Source organism: Liolophura sinensis, chromosome 10, assembly GCF_032854445.1.
Source record: "Liolophura sinensis isolate JHLJ2023 chromosome 10, CUHK_Ljap_v2, whole genome shotgun sequence".
Lineage (NCBI taxonomy): Eukaryota > Metazoa > Mollusca > Polyplacophora > Chitonida > Chitonidae > Liolophura > Liolophura sinensis.
Window position 1 is genome coordinate 8,152,278 of NC_088304.1, and position 24,368 is coordinate 8,176,645.

Below are 24,368 nucleotides of genomic sequence, written 5' to 3' on the forward strand. Positions count from 1 at the left end.
AACTGGATGATGACACTACGATATCTTCAGGCTACTGGATCAGATCACCTAATATTGGATGTTAGTAGAGTGAAGAGATCTTCAGAACACAGAGACGGTATCAAAACCTTAAACTAGATGTCCTTGCTGTGAAAGCACCTTTAGCCTGTAAGCCTACATCTCAAGCTGAATATCAGCATGTTGGGGAGATAGTCCTTCTGTAGGCATTTATCAAAGCACCTCAAGATGTTGGTACTATAAAAAACGAGTTCCAGTTTGTGGACCATCATTCAAGCACCTGTAACTACACATTTATGTATGGTTGACCTCTAACAAGATGCTAATGCTCTTCATTCAAGCACCTCAAACTAGACATTTTCACATGGTTGACCTCTAACAAGATGCTAATGCTCCTCATTCAAGCACCTCAAACTAGACATTTTCACATGGTTGACCTCTAACAGGGAGCTGGTGCTCTTCATTCAAGCACCTCAAACTAGACATTTTCACATGGTTGACCTCTAACAAGATGCTAATGCTCCTCATTCAAGGACCTCAAACTAGACATTTTCACATGGTTGACCTCTAACAGGGAGCTGGTGCTCTTCCAGACGTCTCAACAAGCCGCAGATCACCTCGGCAGGTCAGCCACCTTGACTTTCCGCTTCACAATGTTCCCGTAGGTGTCTTCAGCCAAACATGTAATGCTGACAGCATTTTCCGGCAGGTTTTTCATGCGGCCAAGTTTGAGGGTGAACTCGATGGGTGGATGGACAAGGAACTCCCAGTGGTGGAACACCATACCCTCGGGGTCTGTGCGGACTTCCACCAGACGTAGCCCCGCACGACTCTTCACCTTACCCCTAGGAGCACCAACAGGAAACGATACACAAATGTCAACAGGTAAAATCTTCAAAAGTCTTCACACTGCACTCTAAAACACTTTATTTGCCAAGTGGAATTAAATTATTTATTTATTTGATTGGTGTTTTACGCTGTACTGTACGAGTATTTTATGACAGCAGCCAGCATTATGGTGGGAGGAAACCAAACAGGGCCCAGGGGAAACCCACTACCACTCACAGGTCGCTGACAGACCTTCCCACATACAGCTGGAGAGGAAGCCAGCATTATGATGGAAGGAAACTGAACAGAGCCCATGGGAAACCCACAACCATCCGCAGGTTGCTGGCAGACCTTCCCACATAAAGCTGGAGAGGAAGCCAGCATTATAGTGGGAGGAAACTGAACAGAGCCCAGGGGAACCCACAACCATCCGCAGGTCACTGGTAAACCTTCCAACATACAGCTGGAGAGGAAGCCAGCATTATGGTGGGAGGAAACTGAACAGAGCCCAGGGCAAACTCACAACCATCCGCAGGTCGCTGTCAGACCTTCCCACATACAGCTGGAGAGGAAGCCAGCATATTGTGGGAAACCAAACAGAGTCTAGGGGAAACCCACAACCATCCGCAAATAGCTGGCAAACCTTCCCACATACAGCTGGAGAAGAAGCCAGCATTATGGTGGGAGGAAACCCAACAGAGCCCAGGGGAAACCCACAACCATCCACAAATCGCTGGCAAACCTTCCCACATACAGCTGGAGAAGAAGCCAGCATTGGAGAGGGGCTCCCGAGTCATTGTGCACACTGGAAGGCTAACTCCCTCGACCACAGAGGTCAATTTGTCACATGGGTATAGATACACATATTTAAGATGGCCATGCCTTCATGACCCACATGTTTAACCAAGTTGGCTAGAACAAAAGTGTCAAAAGTTATTTGTTACTTGCTAGCACATGTAGACTCACAAAACAGTTCTAAGGCTAAATACTCAGTTACACTGTATATTCTGTAGTTTTAGATTTTTCCACAAACTCAAACTATCTATACACTTATATATATGCCTCTTAAGTGCTGAACTTGAAATACTTCATCTAATACATGTTACTATAATGTCTTTTTACTAAAACACTCATTTTAAGTTTTGTCAAATGTAGCTAATTTTTAGGCATTCCCCAGAAGAACAAATTACTCAAATTTACGCTGTCTTTGAAAAATTGAAATGATGTCAGGGATATTCTAACGCAGTGAAGAATGCCTGTAACAGAGCTTACCCAGAGATGTCTGGAAGTTTTCTGGGGTCTGACGGTGAAGCAGCGTTAAACCACCTGTAACAGTTCAATAGCAGAACAAACACCATTTAACCACAGTAACTGATCATCAACAGAAGAAGTAGCATTAAACCAGAAGCATCAGCATTAAACTACCTGTAACATATCAATAATAGAAGCAACAGCTTTAAACCACCTGTAACAGATCAACAACAGAAGAAGCAGCATTAAACCATCTGCAACATCTGTTTCTCTGAACATCTGAACTATATCATGCGTCTTTATGCAGTTCCATGCAGACAACTTCACCATAATCTGATCTACAAGTACATTATCACAGATCTCTATACCCAGTTCTACAGATGTCTGTACCCAATTCTACACAGATGTCTATATAGAGTTCTACACATGTCTATATAGAGTTCTACACAGATGTCTATACACAGTTCTACCGATGTCTATACACAGTTCTACACAGATGTCTATACACAGTTCTACACAGATGTCTATATACAGTTCTACACAGATGTCTATATACAGTTCTACAGAGGTCTATACACAGTTCTACACAGATGTCTATATACAGTTTTACACAGATGTCTATACACAGCTCTACAGAGGTCTATACACAGTTCTACACAGATGTCTATATATAGTTCTATACCGAATCAGATCTAACCAATCAGCACAGTGTAAATGTGCTTACTTGTGATGTTTGAGGAGAACAGCTGAGGATCTGTACCAATGGGCACCATCATCTGCAAATTTAATGTCCGGTAACGTGAGGTCCGAGTCGCCTCCCTCTGGCGAGTTTGGCAGTGTAGAGGGGTGTGAAGATGTCGGGGAGAGCGACGAGGTAGATGCATTTGAGCTCACGCTAGAACAGCTGCTGGTTCGGCGCCCTGATCACAACAGGAAGTCAATGGATAAAATCACATGTTGGTGTAAAAATGCAACAAGAATGATAATGCCAGTAAATAGATAGTAATAACAAATGATTATTTTAAAAAAGCAAGACCACAAGTTTATGTAAAATGCTTGTATACAGCATTTATGAGATGGTCCAGCATTTGTTCTAAACAGGCAACCATCATTTTCTGATTATACCGCTATTCATAGATTAAATTCTTGTGACATACACAAACGATAAGGCAAGAAGGTCTTGTGTTGATTTATTTATTTCTTTGATGGGTGTTTTATGCTCAAGAATATTTCACTTATATGATGACAACCAGCATTAAGGTGGAAACCGGGCAAAGCCCTGGGAATACCCACGACCATCCGCAGGATGCTGGAAGACCTTCCGATGTACATCTGGAGAGGAAGTCTGTATGAGCTCGACTTGAACTCACAGACTGCAGTGACTGGGTCACTGCGCATGCTGACCATGTTTTACACCATACTCAAGAATATTTCACTTATACGACAGCGGCCAGCAATATGGTAAGAGGAGACCAAAATGTTTGTCATTGTTTTCTGATTCCAGGTTTACAAATTAAATAGTATAACTTTTAAATCTGGCAGTAAAATATCTGCCGCTGATTTTATTGGTTGCAGTCTGAAAGATATATAATATAATTAAGGCGTACAATAAAGAGAGGTCAAACCACAGCAGTGAAGAAGTGTGATGGCTGGCAAATGGTCACTTGTAACCGCTGTCAATTTACCTCAGTTAGGTTTCTATTCTAACTGTTCATGTAAATGCACAAATAGTAGCAAATTACATGACCCCCCTGCCACAATGTCTACGTTAGCAGAGCATAACAAATTTCACACCCCCTAGTTACAATTTCTGTGCCGACATGCCTAAATGTCAAAACTGCCACAGCTGAGACTTCTCAGTAAGAGCAGTGAAGAATCATCTCTGGCACAAAATGAGCTAAGCTAACTGACTCACGATGTGAGAGGATTCTTTGAGTGATCTGCTCAGACATCATGGAAAACTCAGCCAGAGCCTCAGCGCTGGAGTCGTCGTCCTGACTGATAATCTCTGGTACAAAATGAGCTAGGCTAACTGACTCACGATGTGAGAGGATTCTCTGAGTGATCTGCTCAGACATCATGGAAAACTCAGCCAGAGCCTCAGCGCTGGAGTCGTCGTCCTGACTGATAATCTCTGGTACAAAATGAGCTAAGCTAACTGACTCACGATGTGAGAGGATTCTCTGAGTGATCTGCTCAGACATCATGGAAAACTCAGCCAGAGCCTCAGCGCTGGAGTCGTCGCCCTGACTGATAATCTCTGATACAAAATGAGCTAAGCTGACTCACGATGTGAGAGGATTCTCTGAGTGATCTGCTCAGACTTCACGGAAAACTCAGCCAGAGCCTCAGCGCTGGAGTCGTCGTCCTGACTGATAATCTCTGGTACAAAATGAGCTAAGCTAACTGACTCACGATGTGAGAGGATTCTCTGAGTGATCTGCTCAGACATCATGGAAAACTCAGCCAGAGCCTCAGCGCTGGAGTCGTCGTCCTGACTGATAATCTCTGGTACAAAATGAGCTAAGCTAACTGACTCACGATGTGAGAGGATTCTCTGAGTGATCTGCTCAGACATCATGGAAAACTCAGCCAGAGCCTCAGCGCTGGAGTCGTCGCTCTGACTGATAATCTCTGATACAAAATGAGCTATGCTGACTCACGATGTGAGAGGATTCTCTGAGTGATCTGCTCAGACATCATGGAAAACTCAGCCAGAGCCTCAGCGCTGGAGTCGTCGTCCTGACTGATAATCTCTGGTACAAAATGAGCTAAGCTAACTGACTCACGATGTGAGAGGATTCTCTGAGTGATCTGCTCAGACATCATGGAAAACTCAGCCAGAGCCTCAGTGCTGGAGTCGTCGTCCTGACTGATTATCTCTGGTACAAAATGAGCTAAGCTAACTGACTCACGATGTGAGAGGATTCTCTGAGTGATCAGCTCAGACATCATGGAAAACTCAGCCAGAGCCTCAGTGCTGGAGTCGTCGTCCTGACTGATAATCTCTGGTACAAAATGAGCTAAGCTAACTGACTCACGATGCGAGAGGATTCTCTGAGTGATCTGCTCAGACATCACGGAAAACTCAGCCAGAGCCTCAGTGCTGGAGTCGTCACCCTGACAGATAATCTCTGGTACAAAATGAGCTAAGCTAACTGACTCACGATGTGAGAGGATTCTCTGAGTGATCTGCTCAGACATCATGGAAAACTCAGCCAGAGCCTCAGCGCTGGAGTCGTCGTCCTGACTGATAATCTCTGGTACAAAATGAGCTAAGCTAACTGACTCACGATGTGAGGGGATTCTCTGAGTGATCTGCTCAGACATCATGGAAAACTCAGCCAGAGCCTCGGTGCTGGAGTCGTCGTCCTGACTGATAATCTCTGGTACAAAATGAGCTAAGCTAACTGACTCACGATGTGAGAGGATTCTCTGAGTGATCTGCTCAGACATCATGGAAAACTCAGCCAGAGCCTCAGCGCTGGAGTCGTCGTCCTGACTGATAATCTCTGATACAAAATGAGCTAGGCTAACTGACTCACGATGTGAGAGGATTCTCTGAGTGATCTGCTCAGACATCACGGAAACTCAGCCAGAGCGTCAGTGCTGGAGTCGTCGTCCTGACTGATAATCTCTGATACAAAATGAGCTAAGCTAACTGACTCACGATGTGAGAGGATTCTTTGAGTGATCTGCTCAGACATCATGGAAAACTCAGCCAGAGCCTCAGCGCTGGAGTCGTCGCCCTGACTGATAATCTCTGGTACAAAATGAGCTAGGCTAACTGACTCACGATGTGAGAGGATTCTCTGAGTGATCTGCTCAGACATCATGGAAAACTCAGCCAGAGCCTCAGTGCTGGAGTCGTCGTCCTGACTGATAATCGTGCGTCGTGTCTCTGTACCATCGTAGTTCTTCACTGAGATCGTCATGGAGGTAGGGCGGATGATGGGGCGAAACCCGGTCTCCACATTAACCACTAACGGGGGAGGGTTCACATGGCTTCCTCTACTCTGAGGGAGATAATCAAAGGCAAAGCCAAGAACTTGAAGAAAGTCAAAATGATTCTCACCAAGCAATTCTAAACAGAATAAAAATTTACACAAAGCTATTAAACACTAAATAAAGACATAAATAGCTTGTAGCTCAAACTTCCACACTGGTAAAATTACACTAAAAAAATTTCCTGTTATGCAAAATCTGCACTGAGATTAGAAATAATGAAACAATGCACATATGCAGGCATTTAAAGCTACAAGGAACGTTATTTATCCATGAATAGATGGAGGACACCAGAGTGACTGGAGTGAGTGACTGCCTGGGGTTTAACGTCGTACTTAACAATTTTAAGACGCAGGAATGCTAAGAGTGCATGTTATGTGCCTCCTTGTTGCAGGATGGATTTCCACCGCTGCTTCACTGAGACGACTTAACGAAAGCAAGTAAGTCGCCCTGCCCGAGTCATTACACAGATACAGGTTAACAAGTCGTTGTACTGTCCCCTTCATGCTGAATGCCAAGCGAGGAAGCTACAACTTCCTCTGTTAAGGTCTTAGGTGTGACTCGACCCAGGATTGACCCTGGATCTACCGCTCCTGAAGTGGACAGCGTGACTGGAGTAATGCCCTGCTGATCACCAAGTATCTCAAGGACATACCTGTTGCAGCTGAATCAGGGAAGGTACACCCCATTACCCTGACACATACATACATAGGCCAATTCAATTTTTTGAAAATAATTACCCTGTAGAATTGCTCCTTTGCAGATTTCCTCACCTTTTTAACAGGACTGTCATAGCAGACATCCCTATACCGACGGGCATGACTTTCCAAGGTCAAATTCCCCACACCAAGGTCAAACTCTCCTTCAGACAGATTGCGAGGTAAACTGTCACGGCCGTAGGAGGCAGTGCTCTTGATCGACTCTCTCGACTCAGCACTGCTGACCTTTGACCTCTGTACAGTGAAGACCTTGTGAAGGTCATCAAATCCCCGTGCCATGATTCCTGTGGGTGTATGGGCCAGGTCAAATGTGTGGCCCAGTTCATGAAGGGAAGCACCTAGTCCAGTTGCATAATTCGCCCAGTGATATTCTCTGCAAAAACAATGTATAACCATTTGTGAAACAATAACTTTACACCTTTTACTGTGTAAAGGCACATATAGTTTAGCATTTTTGAAGTGACAAATTTCGCTTTATTCTGAGTGATTTTCCCACCTTGTTCAGTGTCATAGTGTTTTGTTATGTCTGAAAGGTTGGCATCAAAAGTAACATTTTAAGGTTTTCCTGTGCTTCTGAAAGTGCTTTTTTGAACAACCGTGGTACCAGTGATATGCAAGGCAAGAGCATTTAAGCAAAGAGACAGGAGAAAGCAAACTTCATATAACACCACACAAATAAGAAAGTCTTGTTGAACGCATAGGGATTCAAAAAGGAGTTGATTTATTTGATCTGATTGGTGTTTTACTTTGTGCTAAAAAATATCTCCCTTTAATATACAACAGCAAAAAAAGGAGTTGGAAGAGCCATAAAACTTTCCCTCGCACAAAAGCCAACTTGATTTCCAGACAGGTATTTGGCCGTTGACATGGACCTCTTCCCTACATCGTCAACATGATCCACGAATGATCTAACTTGATTTCCAGACAGGTATTCGGCCGTTGACATGGATCTCTTCCCTACATCGTCAACATGATCCACGAATGATCTAACTTGATTTCCATGACAATTCCTCCCCTGACACAATACAGTCTTGTCTGGCTCAGTACATTTATTGATCCACAGACACTATTCACTGGCTACTTGCTATTCTGTGCATACTGTCTACGGGTGAGTGCCCTGCTAAGGTATTATGGAGGCGTCTTACCTGCATCTACTTCTGAATACCCTAATACATCTATATTTGTTACCCAATGTCAGCCATATGTATGCTATCATATCACAACAGCTACAGCGTAATACATACACATGTCAAGCTATCAAGATTTGTAACCACCACAATGTTATCCTCAGGAGAAACAAACTAAAAATTTCACTTTGAAAACTCTGGCTAAATGTATTTATGCCATTCAACTAGCTATGTAAACAAGGACATATTAAAAGCTGGATCTCACTTACAGATTGCTGAAAACAAAACCTACATGTGTGTGCGGGTGAGAATGAATCTTGTCGCTATATCTACATGTGTCTATCCAACTATCCATTGTATACACTGTGGTATAAGTGATAACTTTCGACAATATTTATATGATATATTTGATTGGTGGTTTACGACGTACTTAAGAATATTTCACATATATTTCTGACGGCAGCCAGTTTTATGATGGAAAGAAACCTGGCAGAGCCTTGGGGAAACCCACGATCAGCCCATGCATGGCTGGAGAGGAAGCCAGCATGAGCTGGACTTGAACTTAGAGCCACTGTGTTGGTGGAAGCCTCTTGGGTCATTCCAATATGCTAGCGTGTTTACCCCGCTCGGCCACAGAGGCCCCATCTTCAACAATAAGGCAGAGTTTTAATAATACATGTCAAATACATAGTCAATGAGCCTCCAGTGTAATGGTGTGTATGCAGAAAATGACAAGGCAGCCTGTCCTTCTGTAATACCAAGACTGAGCTCTTCATTCTGGGAGATCTGTCTGTAATTCATCCCCACATGTGAGCACAACAGCTTATAGGGACCATGTGGCCTAATGGGTTTCTGTTAGCCCTGTAACATGGATCTTCTCTGGGAAATTCATTTGGGGTGTATGACAACCTGAAACCTCCAGATGAATTCATGCTAAAGTACAATGTGTGTATATATACACATAAACAATGACTTCATATGTACATATCAATAAGCTGCTAGCTGGCACTCGCCACTGTCACCAGTTGGTAAATACTGTAAGCAAAAAACAAGGTTTTCTACAGTTTGGCAAATATTTTATCCAAAATAATAGTTTGCTTTTGTTTACTGAGTTTTTGAAAAGATCAAATTCATTATTATACACTACTTTATTCTGATTTATCAGAGATTGTCAAAATATTGGTAGCCTATGTGTACATATTGGTAGTGAAGAAACAAAAACATCCCCAGCATAAGCACAAGCCCCTGATTCCAAAACCTCCTGTCCACAATTCCTCACCATTCAGAAGCAATTTCTCTCCTCAAATCTCTGCCCACATTTACGCCTATATCTTGTGATTTTCAGCAACACACCACAAACCAGCATACAAAGTACAATGTATGACATTTATGAGCATTTTATAACAATGTATTTTAATACAATTTAAATACAATGCCTGTTAAACATCAAATTTGCCTACATATGCTTTGCATTGCTTTGGCAGTAAAATACTATAACTATGGGGCTAAAGAGAACAAACTCCAGCTTGCACCCTATGTATCATGTGTTTGACCAGTAGGCCTATTCACATGCACACTGTATTTACATGTATGTCTTCAGAGTCATGAACAATGTACACACATACCAGGTATTTCTGTATGTTTGAGCCCCGAACATTTCCTCGTACATGTTGCTTTAACATGTACATGTAACCACAAGGTACTGTAATTCTTCAACCTTTTCAGATGTTTACAACGTGCTTATTCAAGCATATTCTGAAGGTATTTTTGTATGGTAACGGTATACTTTTTGTCAAGCCCTGCAAAATGTGCATAAATTGCTCTGAAAGTTGCTCTTTCCTATGCAAAAACGTTGAGGATTTAGGGTAACAACACTTAGTCTGAGTGACCTAACATTTCTCCTGCAAAAATGCATTTTTAGAGACAATTTAGGGTATATAAAAGTTTCCCATGGTAGCTATCCTTATGCCAATATATATTTTCATCACAAAGTGATCTAAAATCAGGTAAAATCTCATACAACACAATACTCATTAAAACTACAAGCATTAAGCTTAAGACATTAAAATAAAATACATCACAGCAACCCTGTGACCTTTCTGCATGACAGATCAATAGCTAATTCCCAATGGGACCACTTCCACTGCCGACATAATATTTAGTGAATTTCTGTGTTATGAAAGCCTGAATGCATTGATATGAGCAACAGGCGTTGCATTTACCTGATGATTTCTCCACCTTTTATGCGTGTCACCATTTATTAAATATGTAGTGGCATTTCATTTATTTTATTCATATTTCCGATTGCTGTTTAATGGAAAACTTACAAGGACAGCCAGTTTTATGATGAGGAAATCAGAGTAAACCACTGACTGTTGCCGTTGCATAATTGAAGTGAGATATATTCTTCATTACGGCGTAATACAACAATCAAATAAATAAATAAATAAATACTGCATTAATAGGTCCTCATGTAGATCCAACAGGCTCAGTCATACTTCTATATGTATACTATGAAGAAGGACAAAATTGAAAACAAGTTTTACTGATTTTAGAGAAAAAACATTCTTTGATAGTTTTTAATACATTTATCTGTTTTTCCAGCTGTCTCATGAGTCTTATACCATTGAAAGCTTGTCGGAATGATCCAGTGTGGACAGAATCCATCAAAATTAGATTAGCAATTTATCTGGACACAGTGCATTGCTTCCTGTCTATTCTATCCTATAATATGGCATAGGTTCTATATGGCATAGGTTCTATATGGCATGGGTCATGCTATGGGACAGAGTAGACAGAAAAGAATGGCACAATGTCCAGATAAATCATTCATCTACAAGTTGACAAGTCCAGCTCAAGCTGACTTCCTCTCCGGCTGTATGTGGGAAGGTCTGCCAGCAGCCAGCGGATGGTCGTGGGTTTCCCCCAGGCTCTGCCCGTTTCCATCCAGCATAATGCTGGCCGCCGTTGTATAAGTGAAGTATTCTGGAGTATGGCGTAAAGCACCAAACAAATAAATAAGCTGAAGTTTTGATGCATTCTGTGCACACATCAGGCACAATTTTGATAAACTAGCATGTACTAGCTGAGTGTAAAACTAATGGAGAAATGCTTTATTCCTAAAATTGGTAAAAGTTTGTTTCCGACCTTGTCTTTCGTCATATATACAGTGCACATAGAGCAGTATGACTGGGCCCATAGGATCAATATGTGAAGGCTTGTGCCATATACCCTACAAATTTTACTACCCTTTAACAAGTTATTACAGCTATATTTAGTTTCCCAATGCCAGCCACAGACAGGGAGTTTTTCGGGCTCTCTATCTCCAAAATTAACTAGCTACGCATGACATGTTGCTGGGATACTGGTGGCATCAAGCCAATGGGTAGTTGTTTGGGGTGGTATTACACGAAGTTTCTTGGAGATCACTTGCCTTCCACCAACAACTGGCATACATACATAGTACTCTGTACTTACTTACGCTAATTCCTCCACTTTTTCGCATATGAAAGAGCAACCTTGAGTGCAATTTATGTCACTGTAGTTATAGCACTGAAGTTCCACCCATGTATTCAATCCATATGGATTGTACAACACATACAGGTGCATTATTGGCTATTCCCAGGTGGTTAATCATTGTAATCATGTTACAAATGAACAGCAATCAAGCCATCAATACCAGCGGGAAAGCTGTGGAAGTATTTGTCCACAATCAGACATTGACACTACCCAGACCAGTCCCCATGTTAACACACACTACACGTAGTCATATGTGGTTACATGCACGGTGAAGCATGGCCACGGACCATGCAGACAGCGCTCATTTGTCCTGGGAAATGCCCTGATTATTAAAAGTGGAATGCTGCGTAAAACAAGGCACAATTCCCCTGATTATGTTGACCTTAACATTCATGTAAAGAACCCCCTGGCTTGCTGCGCAATGTACATGTAGGTATCCATATACTCATATTTGATCGCCACCTTAATTGGATACATATGAACAGTTGCAATCAAAGTGCAAGTGAGATATATATTTTATTATTGACAACTTCTATTGTAGCATGGTATACGACCGATTTTACTCGCTCCATCTTTCCAACATCACTGAAAACAGCTGACTTACTCTTAGCATGATTCCGTCCTAAAGGCACGTTCAGATACACTGTAGGTGTTGCATTAATATTAAAAGTACAAATTGCGTGTGCAACTGTGCCAGTGAACAGTATAAAACAATAGTAAATGTTTTATAATATCTACATGTATAGATATGAGTATTTTCTTATGCAATCACATATGATGAACATTGCGTTTGTATACTGTGTATACATACCTGCACATTTCTGTCACATGTTCTATAACATAACGCACCAGGATCGATTTAACAATAATCATCTAAGCTCCCTTTTGGAAATCCAAGTATATACCCCAACCCAGACTGTCCTATCAAAATTTTCATTTCCTTTAATTCGACAAAATATCAAATTACATCAGACCGTTCTAGCTACACGTATTACGGCATGTTTTCCGTTCCTTCTTCAAAATGTCAAATTATATCAGACTATCCTGCAAGAACATGTAGACGAAGCTAGTATCACCATTTTGCTTTTCTTCTGCAAAATGTGAAATTATATCAGACGGCCCTCGCTACATGTATACAGATGTTTTGTACTTCTTCACAATGTCAAAGTTATATATTTAATTAAGGTCTTTACAACGATTTTGCTCGTGATCATCTGAACCAAAATCAGGGTACTGTATTATCTGACATGCCAGGAAAAGTCCAATTATGTTTTGAACAGCAGCATGTAGGTGCCGCAGTTGCATGCCTGTGCTTTAATAAAGAATCCCCAATTTTCAGGAATCTCTTCAAGAAGCTTTCATCTCAGAAACTGATTTACTCATGGATGGATATGCATCTGCCAAATGGTTTGCCTCCAGACAATGCAATTTTCCAGTCGTGAAAGAAATTGATTGTAACATTCAATGGCTATGAACCATAAAACCGAGACCCTTTAAGTGGTCGATAAAGGTGCTACTATTATTGATCACCAGACAGCCTACAATCACTGTATCACCAGCAGATATCAAAAGGAACTCTTCTAGAATCCAAGATAACTCGGTAGATAATAACTACAGCAATTCTGATGGGATCTGGTTTAGGAACGACTGACATGTACATATGACCGTATGTACAACTCCCGAAAGTTGCAGACTCCAATTGTTGCCATAAAGAACAAATTCGGCCACGGGAAATATTCAAGGTAAAAAGCAAGAAACAGATTTCAAACTTTATTCCTAAAAACCTTTTGATTAACTTATAGAGACACCAACCTTTTTAAATGCTGATTTACATCCTTTCCACTTTCAGTTTGCATAATTTCACCTAAAGTTTAGTAAATTTTAATTAACACATTTTGATTGATTCGGTCATCGTTTAGTGTCGCATAAAACGTTTTTATGAAACTTGATTAATTTAAACTTGAGCATGGGAAATCAAATGTGTCATTTTAAGGCCTGGATGTGCATTTTTACATATCAAACTTTAGGTGAAATACAGTAATTCAGGGCTACAAATCAGTATCAGATATCAGTATCTCAAAGACATACACATGTAAATGTACAGATAATGATTGTAGGTCTATCTGTAGGAATTCAGCATTACTGCCAACATTGACAAAATCCATCCTGATCAGCAAAACGTTAACATCACAGATTCATGCATATGTTATTCATGTATTCCGTTAACTCACCTACATGTACCAGTCATTACAACCAGTGATTACAACCAGCCATTAGAACAGAATGCGCAATGAATTCAACCTCTAAACACAAATCCTCACCTAGATCCATGTTAATCTGGGGCCTAAAGAGAACTGTCATTTGAAGCCCTTTTCATACCTTAAGAAGAGGGCTGACAAGCCTTTTCTTGTCCTTTTATATATTAGGAAGCATCTTAAACTGCATAATTAACAAATAAACTCCAACTGTATCCTTAAATGGACATGCAAATGTTACATTCTGCAGACCTTCATCATGTCAACAATGGTATTCAGGTATACATTGTACTTACTCTACAAAAGCTCCACATCCCTTTGTAAGCTAAAGACTCTCAGTAAGCAAAATAGCACTGATTATTGAATGGCAGATTAACCCAGATTGTCAACAATGACAGGAAATGCACCTTCAACATTGACCGGAAATGCACCTTCAACACTGACAGGAAATGCGCCCAATTCAACAGCGACAGAGAATGATCCTTCAACATGGATAGGAAATGTCCCTTTAACATTGGTTACTGATTATAGAATGGCAGATTAACCCAGATTGTCAACATTGACAGGAAATGCACCTTTAACATTGACAGGAAATGCGACTTCAACATTGACAGGAAATGCGCCTTCAACAATGACAGGAAATGCACCTTCAACACAAACAGGAAATGTGTCCAATTCAACGCTGACAGGAAATGCGCCCAATTCAACAGCGACAGGGAATGATCCTTCAACATGGATACGAAATGTCGCTTTAACATTGGCAGGAATTGTGCATTCAACAGTGACAGGAAATGCGACTTCAACAGTGACAGGAAATGCGCCTTGAACAGTGACAGCAAATGCGCCTTAAACATTGACGGGAAATGTGCCTTCAACACTGACAAGAAATGTGCCTTTAGGTAAAATTAAAACATGCTACACAGGTACATGTAAGTTCCAGGGCAAACCACTACAACATTTGTTACTGACAACCATCCTATCTCACACAGAACAAGGAGCCTGTTTATGGGGATGGAGTTAAAGGGAGAGAAAAAATGAAATAATATATACATGTATGCAACATCAAAATAATTTTTGCAATACTTTTTATGTTATATAAATTCAATTTTGATCATCATTAGGCATATACATGTACATAAAATGAACTTGTGACAATGAAATCAGCTCAAAATCAAAGAATATACTGGCTGAATTAAGGCTCTAACTCATGACTTCCACGTATAAGTATGGTGTCTTAGAGTTACCAAGCCAGATGGGAACATCTTACTTGCTAATGTCCGCTATATACAACATGCTGTAAATAATGTCCGCTATATACAACATGCTGTAAATAATGTCCGCTATATACAACATGCTGTAAATAATGTCCGCTATATACAACATGCTGTAAATAATGTCCGCTATATACAACATGCTGTAAATAATGTCCGCTATATACAACATGCTGTAAATAAGTACTGAGAATGGCACGTATCACCTTCCTAGTAATATATCGTACCGGTAATGTTTTTTTTGTTTTTTTTAACATAAGGAAAAGTTTAACAGTAGGAAAGTGGTAAGTGTGGTCATCCTGTAGGTGAAAAATTCTTGGGTACTTAGCTTTAAGCAATTAACAATGAAATAAACAAGAAAACATACTGATTTCCGAGAATATGACTAATTACTAATATTTAACATTTGTTGAATAATATAATTTGGAGGTTTCTTGATTCTCTAGTTAATAGTTTTCAAGATACACAAATATACGAACTCAGACATGGACCTACAGAAAAAGCAACTGAATAATAGATAGATACATGTAAACATAATACATCTGGAAGTCAAATTTATGAATACCTGTATTTGACTCTAGCTATTCTGTGCATCACACGCTTGTATGGGATTGTCAACACAGCCCCCTGCCTGGAAGGATCTGCCAGATGACATCACTAGATTGCCGACCCACCATCCATCACAGACTTTCCCCTCAGCGCTCTATTGATTTTTAATAAATCTCAAAGACACAGCCATTAAGGGGAGACAGATTGATAGAGTGAATCAATTCACTGCACCATGCGCTGACACCACAAATAACTAGCTGTGATGAAGACATACAGATGAAGATTGGCACTGAGGCCCACAATCACTGGGTGATAAAGTGTGGATGAACGCCGATGACATGGCGTTAAGCCCTAACTGCTCATACATTCAACCTTTATATGAACTTCAGTCACAAAAGAAAAAAATCTCCCTCCTAGCTCTCTGTATTTCCACAGCTCATGTATTTCTCAGGTGGCATGAAGCTGCATTTCTCAGCCTCTATGAGATGTACTTCTCATCCCGTGTGGGCTGTATTTTTTAGACAGCGTTTCCTAGGCAATATGGGCTGTATCTTTCTGATGGCAAGGGCTGTATTTCTCACCCTGTGAAGGTTGTATTCTCCAGCCATGTGAGCTGTATTTCTTGGCCATGTGCATGAACTGAAATTCCTGGCTCGTTCGGGCTGTATTTCACGGACAGCATGGGGATGTATTTTTCAGCCTATGTGGAAAGTATTTTTAAGACGGCATGGGGCTGGGGCTTGGACGGCTTATTTCTCACACAGTATGGGCTTTTTTCTCAAACTCTGTGTGCTGTATTTCCCAAACAGCTTGGGGCTCTAACAGACACACAGGGCTGTGTTACCCAGCCCATATTTCTCAGATGGCAAGTTTTATCCTTTTGGAGCTGTATCTGGGCTGTATTTTTCAGACAGCTTGGGGCTGTATTTGCCAGACCATGAAGCACTGTTTTGCACACAATTTTCATGCAGAATGTGGCTGTATATTTTCCACACCAGGTGGGGCTGTTTTTTTTTTCACAGACTGCATGGGGCATTTTCCAGATAGTGAGAGGCTGTATTTCTATTTATTTAAAGGCTTGAGAGCACTTGTGAATAGCTAATCAAGTGAATGGCATTGTATTCCAATGGTATCAAAGTACATTTGAGAGTTCAAACCCACCTTAATCTTTACATGTATGTATGTATGTATGCTTGAGGTTTAACGTCGTACTTAACAATTTTTCAGTCATATAACGATGAGGAGTCATTAGATGTGTGTATAAAATGTGTCTTCTTGTGTCAGGGCGAGTCCATGCTGCCAAAGTGCTGTCGCCACTGAAGTATCATGCCGAAGACATCAGACCCCAGGTTAAACAGTCATGTTTCCTTTGCTCTAACCTCTGAAAGCTGAGCGTCAAGTGAGGCAGTAGCAAGTCTTAAGGTTTATGCTAGTTCATGGACAATATGGCCAGAAAGCGTGAACATGTCTTCATGCAGTGGATTAACCTCCACTGAGCGTTACCCAAACCTAACAAAAGTATCCCAGACAGCAGGTTGGGCTAACCGACGCCACAATGACCAAATATTGACCAAGCCAGTTACTGGAAGGATACGTCTAATTTTCCTGGTTAACCTATAAATCTGTTGATGTACCAAATTCCACTGGTCAATCACCCTGTGTAATTAGCAGAAATACAAGTAAGGCACTGTCTTGGTGGAGTTCATAGAGCTTTTTCCCTTACCCGGACTTTTGACGTGTCTTACACGAGTGGTCTGTTAGAAGGCTAACAAACCATCCTCAACAATTTCCTCTCCATCTCCATCATCCCTGGCACTGATGTTTACACAACTGTCTCAGAGCTGTGTCGCCTCTTTCCAGCTCAGATCACCAGATTTTAACACCTAACTCTTAAAGACCCACTCACTACTTGTGGTTCTAAGAGATGCAGCATTAGAAGGCATTCTGATCAATTTAAATTTTTAATATTGTGTAATGATCTAATATTGTATAATGATCTAATATTGTTTAATGATCTAATAATGTGTAATGATTTCATATTATGTTATGATCTCATATTGTGTAATGATCTCAAATTGTGTAATGATCTCATATTGTGTAATGATCTTGTGTAATGATCTCATATTGTGTAATGATCTTGTGTAATGATCTCATATTGTGTAATGATCTAAGAACGAGAAGCGAGAAATACCAGAAACATGTATGTGATATCTGTATGTTTTATTGTGAATAGGGCAATCTGCTACACGCCTTGTTTAGACTGACTCATACAACTTGTTCAGGCTTACTATACATGCCAAGTTCAGGCTTACTGCAAGCAACTTGTTCAGGCTGACTGTACACAACTTGTTCAGGCTTACTATACTTGCCTTGTTCAGGCTTACGGCACTCATCTTGCTCACGCTTCATGCACACATCTTGTTCAGGCTTACTGTACACATCTTGTTCAGGCTTACTGTACACATCTTGTTCAGGCTTTCTTCACATAGCTTGTTCAGACTTACTACACATGCCATGTTCAGGCTGACTGTAGACAACTTGTTCAGGCTTACTGCACACACCTTGTTCAGGTTTACTGCACACAACCTGTTCAGGCTTACTGCAAATGCCATGTTCAGACTGACTGTACACAACTTGTTCAGGCTTACTGCACACAACTTGTTCAGGCTAACTGCACATAACTTTACTGCACACACCCTGTTCAGGCTTACTTCACACACCTTGTTCATGCTTACTGCACACACCTTGTTCATGCTTACTGCACACACCTTGTTCATGCTTACTGCACACACCTTGTTTGGGTTTACTGCACACAAATTGTTCAGGCTTACTGCAAATCAGCTGTTCAGGCTAACTGCACACGACTTGTTCAGGTTTACTGCTTCTGTATTTGGACCTAAGTGCACGGTTACATCAGACTACATTTAACAGCACACTTGACCCGGATATGACCTTGTTATCGTGGTAGCGATATTCACCCTTGACCAATAAGGTTACCGTTGATGGATGATATCCCCTATCTGCTCTAGAACTATACTTTATTATTCCAAAACTACTCATGTAAAATGTTAGAGGAGTCTCCTTCTCCATCAAGGCTGTATTACAACTGTGGATCAGTTCATCAGTTACTTGCAAAAGTTTACTCTAGAGTGCTCTAATATCCTCCACTCATGAAACAAAAAGACAGAATCCTAATTAATAAATTCATGAATCTGTAACTTTATTTCACCTTTTCCATTTATAGTGAGCCAGGCAAAATTTTTTATCTTTACATCGAAACTAAAAGCACTGCTAGACACTGACGCAAGTCAAAAAATGAAGATTGTCCTGCTCAAGGAAATTGTGTCTTGCATATCATTAGTAAGTTTGGGTTCATCAAAACATATGCAGATGTCAGTTATTCGTGCATGGACAAGATGATTTTAACCTTAAAGGTGGAGAAAAGATAACAATGACAAAGTTCAGATGAAAGAGTGCGAAAAGTTATCCCTAAATGTGGTCTTCCATATTTTTTCAAATTTTTCCTTAAGCAGAAAAAGACATTTGAAAATAATTTTTGTATGGTGGGTATTTGGGACCACCTTTTGGTATTTATTGTCTTCGTTTAGTAATGTCATAAATCAGGATGTAACACAGGTTTAATAAATATTTTTGCACTAGGATCTGTTTTTTTCAGCAAACAAATGTATTAAACCTCAATTTGTATCATTTAGATTAAATGCAAATGTTTCGATATAAAGAACAAAACTACATTAAACAAATTTTATTAGACATGTGTCAGCCTTATTTAGAACATTATTATGCAACAGCCATAAATACCAAAAGTTCGTCCCAAATACCCACCATACAGAAATATACCATTTTCTCTTGAAAAAAAAAATCCAAAAAATATTAAAGATCATATTTGCAAGTAAGTTTTGACGCTCTTTCATCTGATTTTGGCATCATTTTCATGTTTTGTCCTCCTTTAAGATTCTCCGAAAATAACATATTGAGATTGCAATTCAAGAGATTTTCAGAAAACTAAATGAAACTGGAACTGACAACTTTTCTGAAAATTTAGAAAAAGAAAAAAATAATAACACACAATGCTTGCAAATTTCCAACAGAAAACAGGAAATTTAATATCATCATATAGCTACACGTATTATATACTTCTCCTCAATCTCCTTTAGTCGGTTAGCGCGCTAGCGCAGCGTAGTGACCCAGAAGCCTCTCACCAATGCGGTCGCTGTGAGTTCAAGACCAGCTCATGCTGCCTTCCTCTCCGGCCGTACGTGGGAAGGCCTGTCAGCAACCTGCGGATGGTCGTGGGTTTCCCCCGGGCTCTGCCCGGTTTCCACCCACCATAATGCTGGCTGCCGTCGTATAAGTGAAATATTCTTGAGTACGGCGTAAAACAACAATCAAAAAAAAAAAAAAAAAATCAATCTCCTTTGTATGCTGAGAAGTTTGAGGGATATTCTATGTGTCAGAGTAGACAGACCCTCGAAAAGGGAAACAGACTGTGGGGGTGGAGGGTAACCATGTACGGTACATAAAGCCCTGCAGCCATCCTGACTAATCCTCCCCTACCCCGATTCTCAGAAGTGTCTCATTCAGTATGTTGATCATGTGACCGGCTGACCGCTGCAATATCCAGTCAATGGCCGTTTACAATCTCTTCACCACAAAGCCATGGCCTCAACGCAGAGGCACGGCTGTGTTTTGAGGGCTGACAGTGTTTTGGGGGCTTGTGATGTAGGCCATTCCCAGATGACTGAACCATCAGTATTGATTTGTGGTTGGAGAGGTCACACTCGTTACTGAACGGCTGGAGAGAAATCTTCCAAAGGCATGATGTCTTGCTAGCTCCAGGCTTATAGGCGTTCAACAGGAGGCATCAAATACTATCTTGCTCAATGCTTTAATCGGCTCCTCCAATGGACAGACTGTATGTGGCCAAACGGTTCACAAAATATAACATGACAAGTAAATTCTGAAAAGTGGTGACGGGAAACTACTAAAAGATCTCGCCTCTTTCTTCTTGCTACAGCAGTACAATGTACATGTATGCCATCCACTATCACTGGTTGCGACCAACACAATTAAACACATTTGTTAAACTCCACTCAGGTGCAGATTGAGTCAATGATGTGTTTTTTTTTTTTTTTGGCACTTTTTTTACCCAGCCTGTGTTCTCAATGCTTACAATATATGCCTGACTGTTACACACAACACTAAAAAACATTCGTCACAGTCTGCAGGCACTGAGTAGTCAAGGCAAACACAGATCATACATGTATACACAGGAAGAGTGAAAGAAAAAGCAGGAATTATTATAATACTGTTTGGTAGATCTAAATCATGTCTGAATGCATGACTTGGGAAATATTTCTCGTGACATTTGCCATTTTTTTACCTGGATGTCTCCTGTATGAATCTAGGAGGTAGATTTCTGCCGCAGTTCATCACTACACAACCTCAGGGCAATATTCACAGAGCTACCGTATTTATTCCAATTTTTGGGACACCTGGTCTGCTCAGTTTAGACAATATACATGTAAATGTAGCCGGAATATTGCATTTCTTTTTTTGCACATAGTTGGATCACCTACTGAACAACATAGGCCCACTTATATCTTTACTTTTCCAAAAGGCTAATAAAGAAATGTAATATTCTTCTTTCAGCACTACTAATATCTGTCCAAAAAATTAGAAGAATTAGGGTAAAGATTCAGACCATTTCATACAACATTAATTTCACATGTAGCAATGATGTCTGTGTTGGGGGAATACATAACCCACACTGTGTACTCCATGTACTCCAGAATAAATGTATGTACAATGAACACTGGTCTGGAAAAACTGTCATGCTGTTAGGATACAGTTAAACAACGATCAATCAACCTCAATTTAGCTTCCCTTCAAATTATCACCCAAAAAAAGCATGGGCCAAAAAAAGTTGCAATCCTCAAGAAAGTCAATCTTAAAAGTCTATCTGCTTAATTGAACTGCAAATACTATAAGTTACAGCCCTGATTAAGGTGGAAACAAACCAGAAAATGTTCTCTGTAGCTAACCTGGTCATGGTAAGGACCAGTAGAAGTGTTACGACATGTAGCTGTAAACAAAACCTCCAACTGTGCATGGCCCTGATGAATGAGCTGGTGGGCATGGCGTTTCCATCACAGTTATAAATATGCCAGAGAACCTCATCTGTCTGCCCCTCTCTCTCTCTCTTAGGACTGTTCTTTCACCCACACACATGAATATTTCTTGTGTAATACCTGTTCTCAGTTGTATATGTGTAATACCTGTTCTTGGTGGTGCATGTGTGGCAAATATACCCTTCACATGATCAGGTGTGTATGTATAGTGTCTGTTCTCATGATCAGTTGTGCATGTGTAGTACCTGTTCTCAGAGGTGCATGTGCAGTACGTGTTCTCAATATACATGTGAATGTAGCTGGAATATTGCGTTTCGTTTTTTGCACATAGTTAGATCACCCACTGAACAACATAGGCCTACTTATATCTTTACTTTTCCAAAAGGCTAATAAAGAAATGTAATATTCTTCTTTCAGCACTAGTAATATCTGTCCAAAAAATTGTGCATGTGTGATACCTGTTCTCGGTGGTGCATCTGTGGCAAATGTACCTGTTTTTGTGATCAGTTGTGCATGTGTAGTACCTGTTCTCATGATCAGTTGTGTGTGTACAGTGTCTGTTCTCATGATCAGTTGCGTATGTGTAGTGTCTGTTCTCAGTTGTGCATGTGTAATACCTGTTCTCGGAGGTGCATGTGCAGTACCTGTTCTCAGATGTGCATGTGTGATACCTGTTCTTGTGATCAGTTGTGCATGTGTAGTACCTGGTCTTATGATCAGTTGTGCATGTGTGGTACCTGTTCTTGCGATCAGTTGTGCATGTGTAATACCTGTTCTCAGAGGTGCATGTGCAGTACCTGTTCTCAGTTGTGCATGTGCAGTACCTGTTCTCAGTTGTGCATGTGTAGAACCTGTTCTCGTGATCAGTTATGCATGTGTAGTACCTGTTCTCGGAGGTGCATGTGCAGTACCTGTTCTCAGTTGTGCATGTGTGATACCTGTTCTCGGTGATACATGTGTGGCAAATGTACCTGTTCTCATGATCAGTTGTGTATGTATAGTGTCTGTTTTCATGATCAGTTGTGCATGTGTAGCACCTGTTCTCATGATCAGTTGTGCATGTGTAGTGTCTGTTCTCTTGATCAGTTGTGCATGCTTAGTACCTGTTCTCATGATCAGTTGTGCATGTGTAGTGTCTGTTCTCTTGATCAGTTGTGCATGCTTAGTACCTGTTCTCATGATCAGTTGTGCATGTGTAGTGTCTGTTCTCAGTTGTATATGTGTAATACCTATTCTCGGTGGTACATGTGTGGCAAATGTATCGCATGATGAGTTGTGCATGTGTAATGCCTGTTCTCAGTGGTGCATGTGCGGCAAATGTACCTGTTCTCATGATCAGTTGTGTATGTGTAGTGTCTGTTCTCAGTTGTATATGTGTAATACCTGTTCTCGGAGGTGCATGTGCAGTACCTGTTCTCAGCCGTGCATGTGTAATACCTATTCTCAGAAGTGCATGTGCAGTACCTGCTCTCAGTAGTGTATGTCTTTTAAATGTTCTGAAGTTGTGCATGTATAGTACTGGCTCTCAATTGTGCATGTGTAGTACCTGTTTTCAGTCGTGCATGTGTGGTACTTGTTTTCAAGTTTGCATGTGGTGTAAATATTCTTAAAGGTAAATGTTTAGTAACGGTGTTCAGTGCACACATTGTATCTGTTCTGAGTTGTGCCTGTTACTATGGCTTCCTACCCAACAGATCGTTGTCCCATCAACTGCTTTCCAACTGACCACTTCTCCATCGACTGCTTCCCTACAGATCACTTTCCCACGGCCTGCTTTCCCACACATAATATCCCAATGGATTGCTTTCCCATAGATAACATTAGCATGGATTGCTTCCAAACAGATCACTTCCTCATGGACTGCTTTCCCACATTTTACTTACACATGGATTGCTGTCCCACAGATCCCTTTTCCATGGATTGCTTCCCAACTGATAACTTCCCCATGGACTGCTTTCCCACATATCACTTCTCCATGGATTGCTCCCCAAAACATCACTTCCCCATGGACTGCTTTCCCACAGATATTAAATTCCCCATGTATTACTTTCCCAACAGATCAGTTCCCCCAAGGACTGATTCCCAACAGATCAGTTCCCCCCCAAGGACTGACTCCCAACAGATCAGTTCCCCCCAAGGACTGATTCCCAACAGATCAATTCCCCCCAAGGACTGATTCCCAACAGATCAGTTCCCCCAAGGATTGATTCCCAACAGATCAGTTCCCCCAAGGACTGATCCCAACAGATCAGTTCCCCCAAGGACTGTTTCCCAACAGATCAGTTCCCCCCAAGAACTGATTCCCAACAGATCAGTTCCCCCCAAGGACTGATTCCCAACAGATCAGTTCCCCCAAGGACTGATCCCAACAGATCAGGTCCCCCAAGGACTGATTCCCAACAGATCAGTTCCCCCAAGGACTGATTCCCAACAGATCAGTTCCCCCCCCCCCCCCCCAAGGACTGATTCCCAACAGATCAGTTCCCCCCCAAGGACTGATTCCCAACAGATCAGTTCCCCCAAGGACTGATCCCAACAGATCAGTTCCCCCCAAGGACTGATTCCCAACAGATCAGTTCCCCCCAAGGACTGATTCCCAACAGATCAGTTCCCCCAAGGACTGATCACAACAGATCAGTTCTCCCAAGGACTGATTCCCAACAGATCAGTTCCCCCAAGGACTGCTTCCCAACACATC

The 24,368-nt window shown here is 41.1% G+C and overlaps 1 protein-coding gene across 1 annotated transcript in view; it reads right to left on the minus strand.

Annotated features, from left to right (window-relative positions):
* Positions 1 to 584: 584 nt before the first annotated feature.
* Positions 585 to 24,368, minus strand: part of LOC135476851 (uncharacterized) — a 43,768-nt gene continuing 19,984 nt past the window's right edge. Inside the window, 5 exon segments of the mRNA XM_064756995.1 lie at positions 585 to 842; positions 2,098 to 2,151; positions 2,801 to 2,983; positions 5,920 to 6,092; positions 6,855 to 7,173. Of these exon segments, the coding sequence (XP_064613065.1) occupies positions 611 to 842; positions 2,098 to 2,151; positions 2,801 to 2,983; positions 5,920 to 6,092; positions 6,855 to 7,173 (961 nt within the window). The 3' untranslated portion in view covers positions 585 to 610.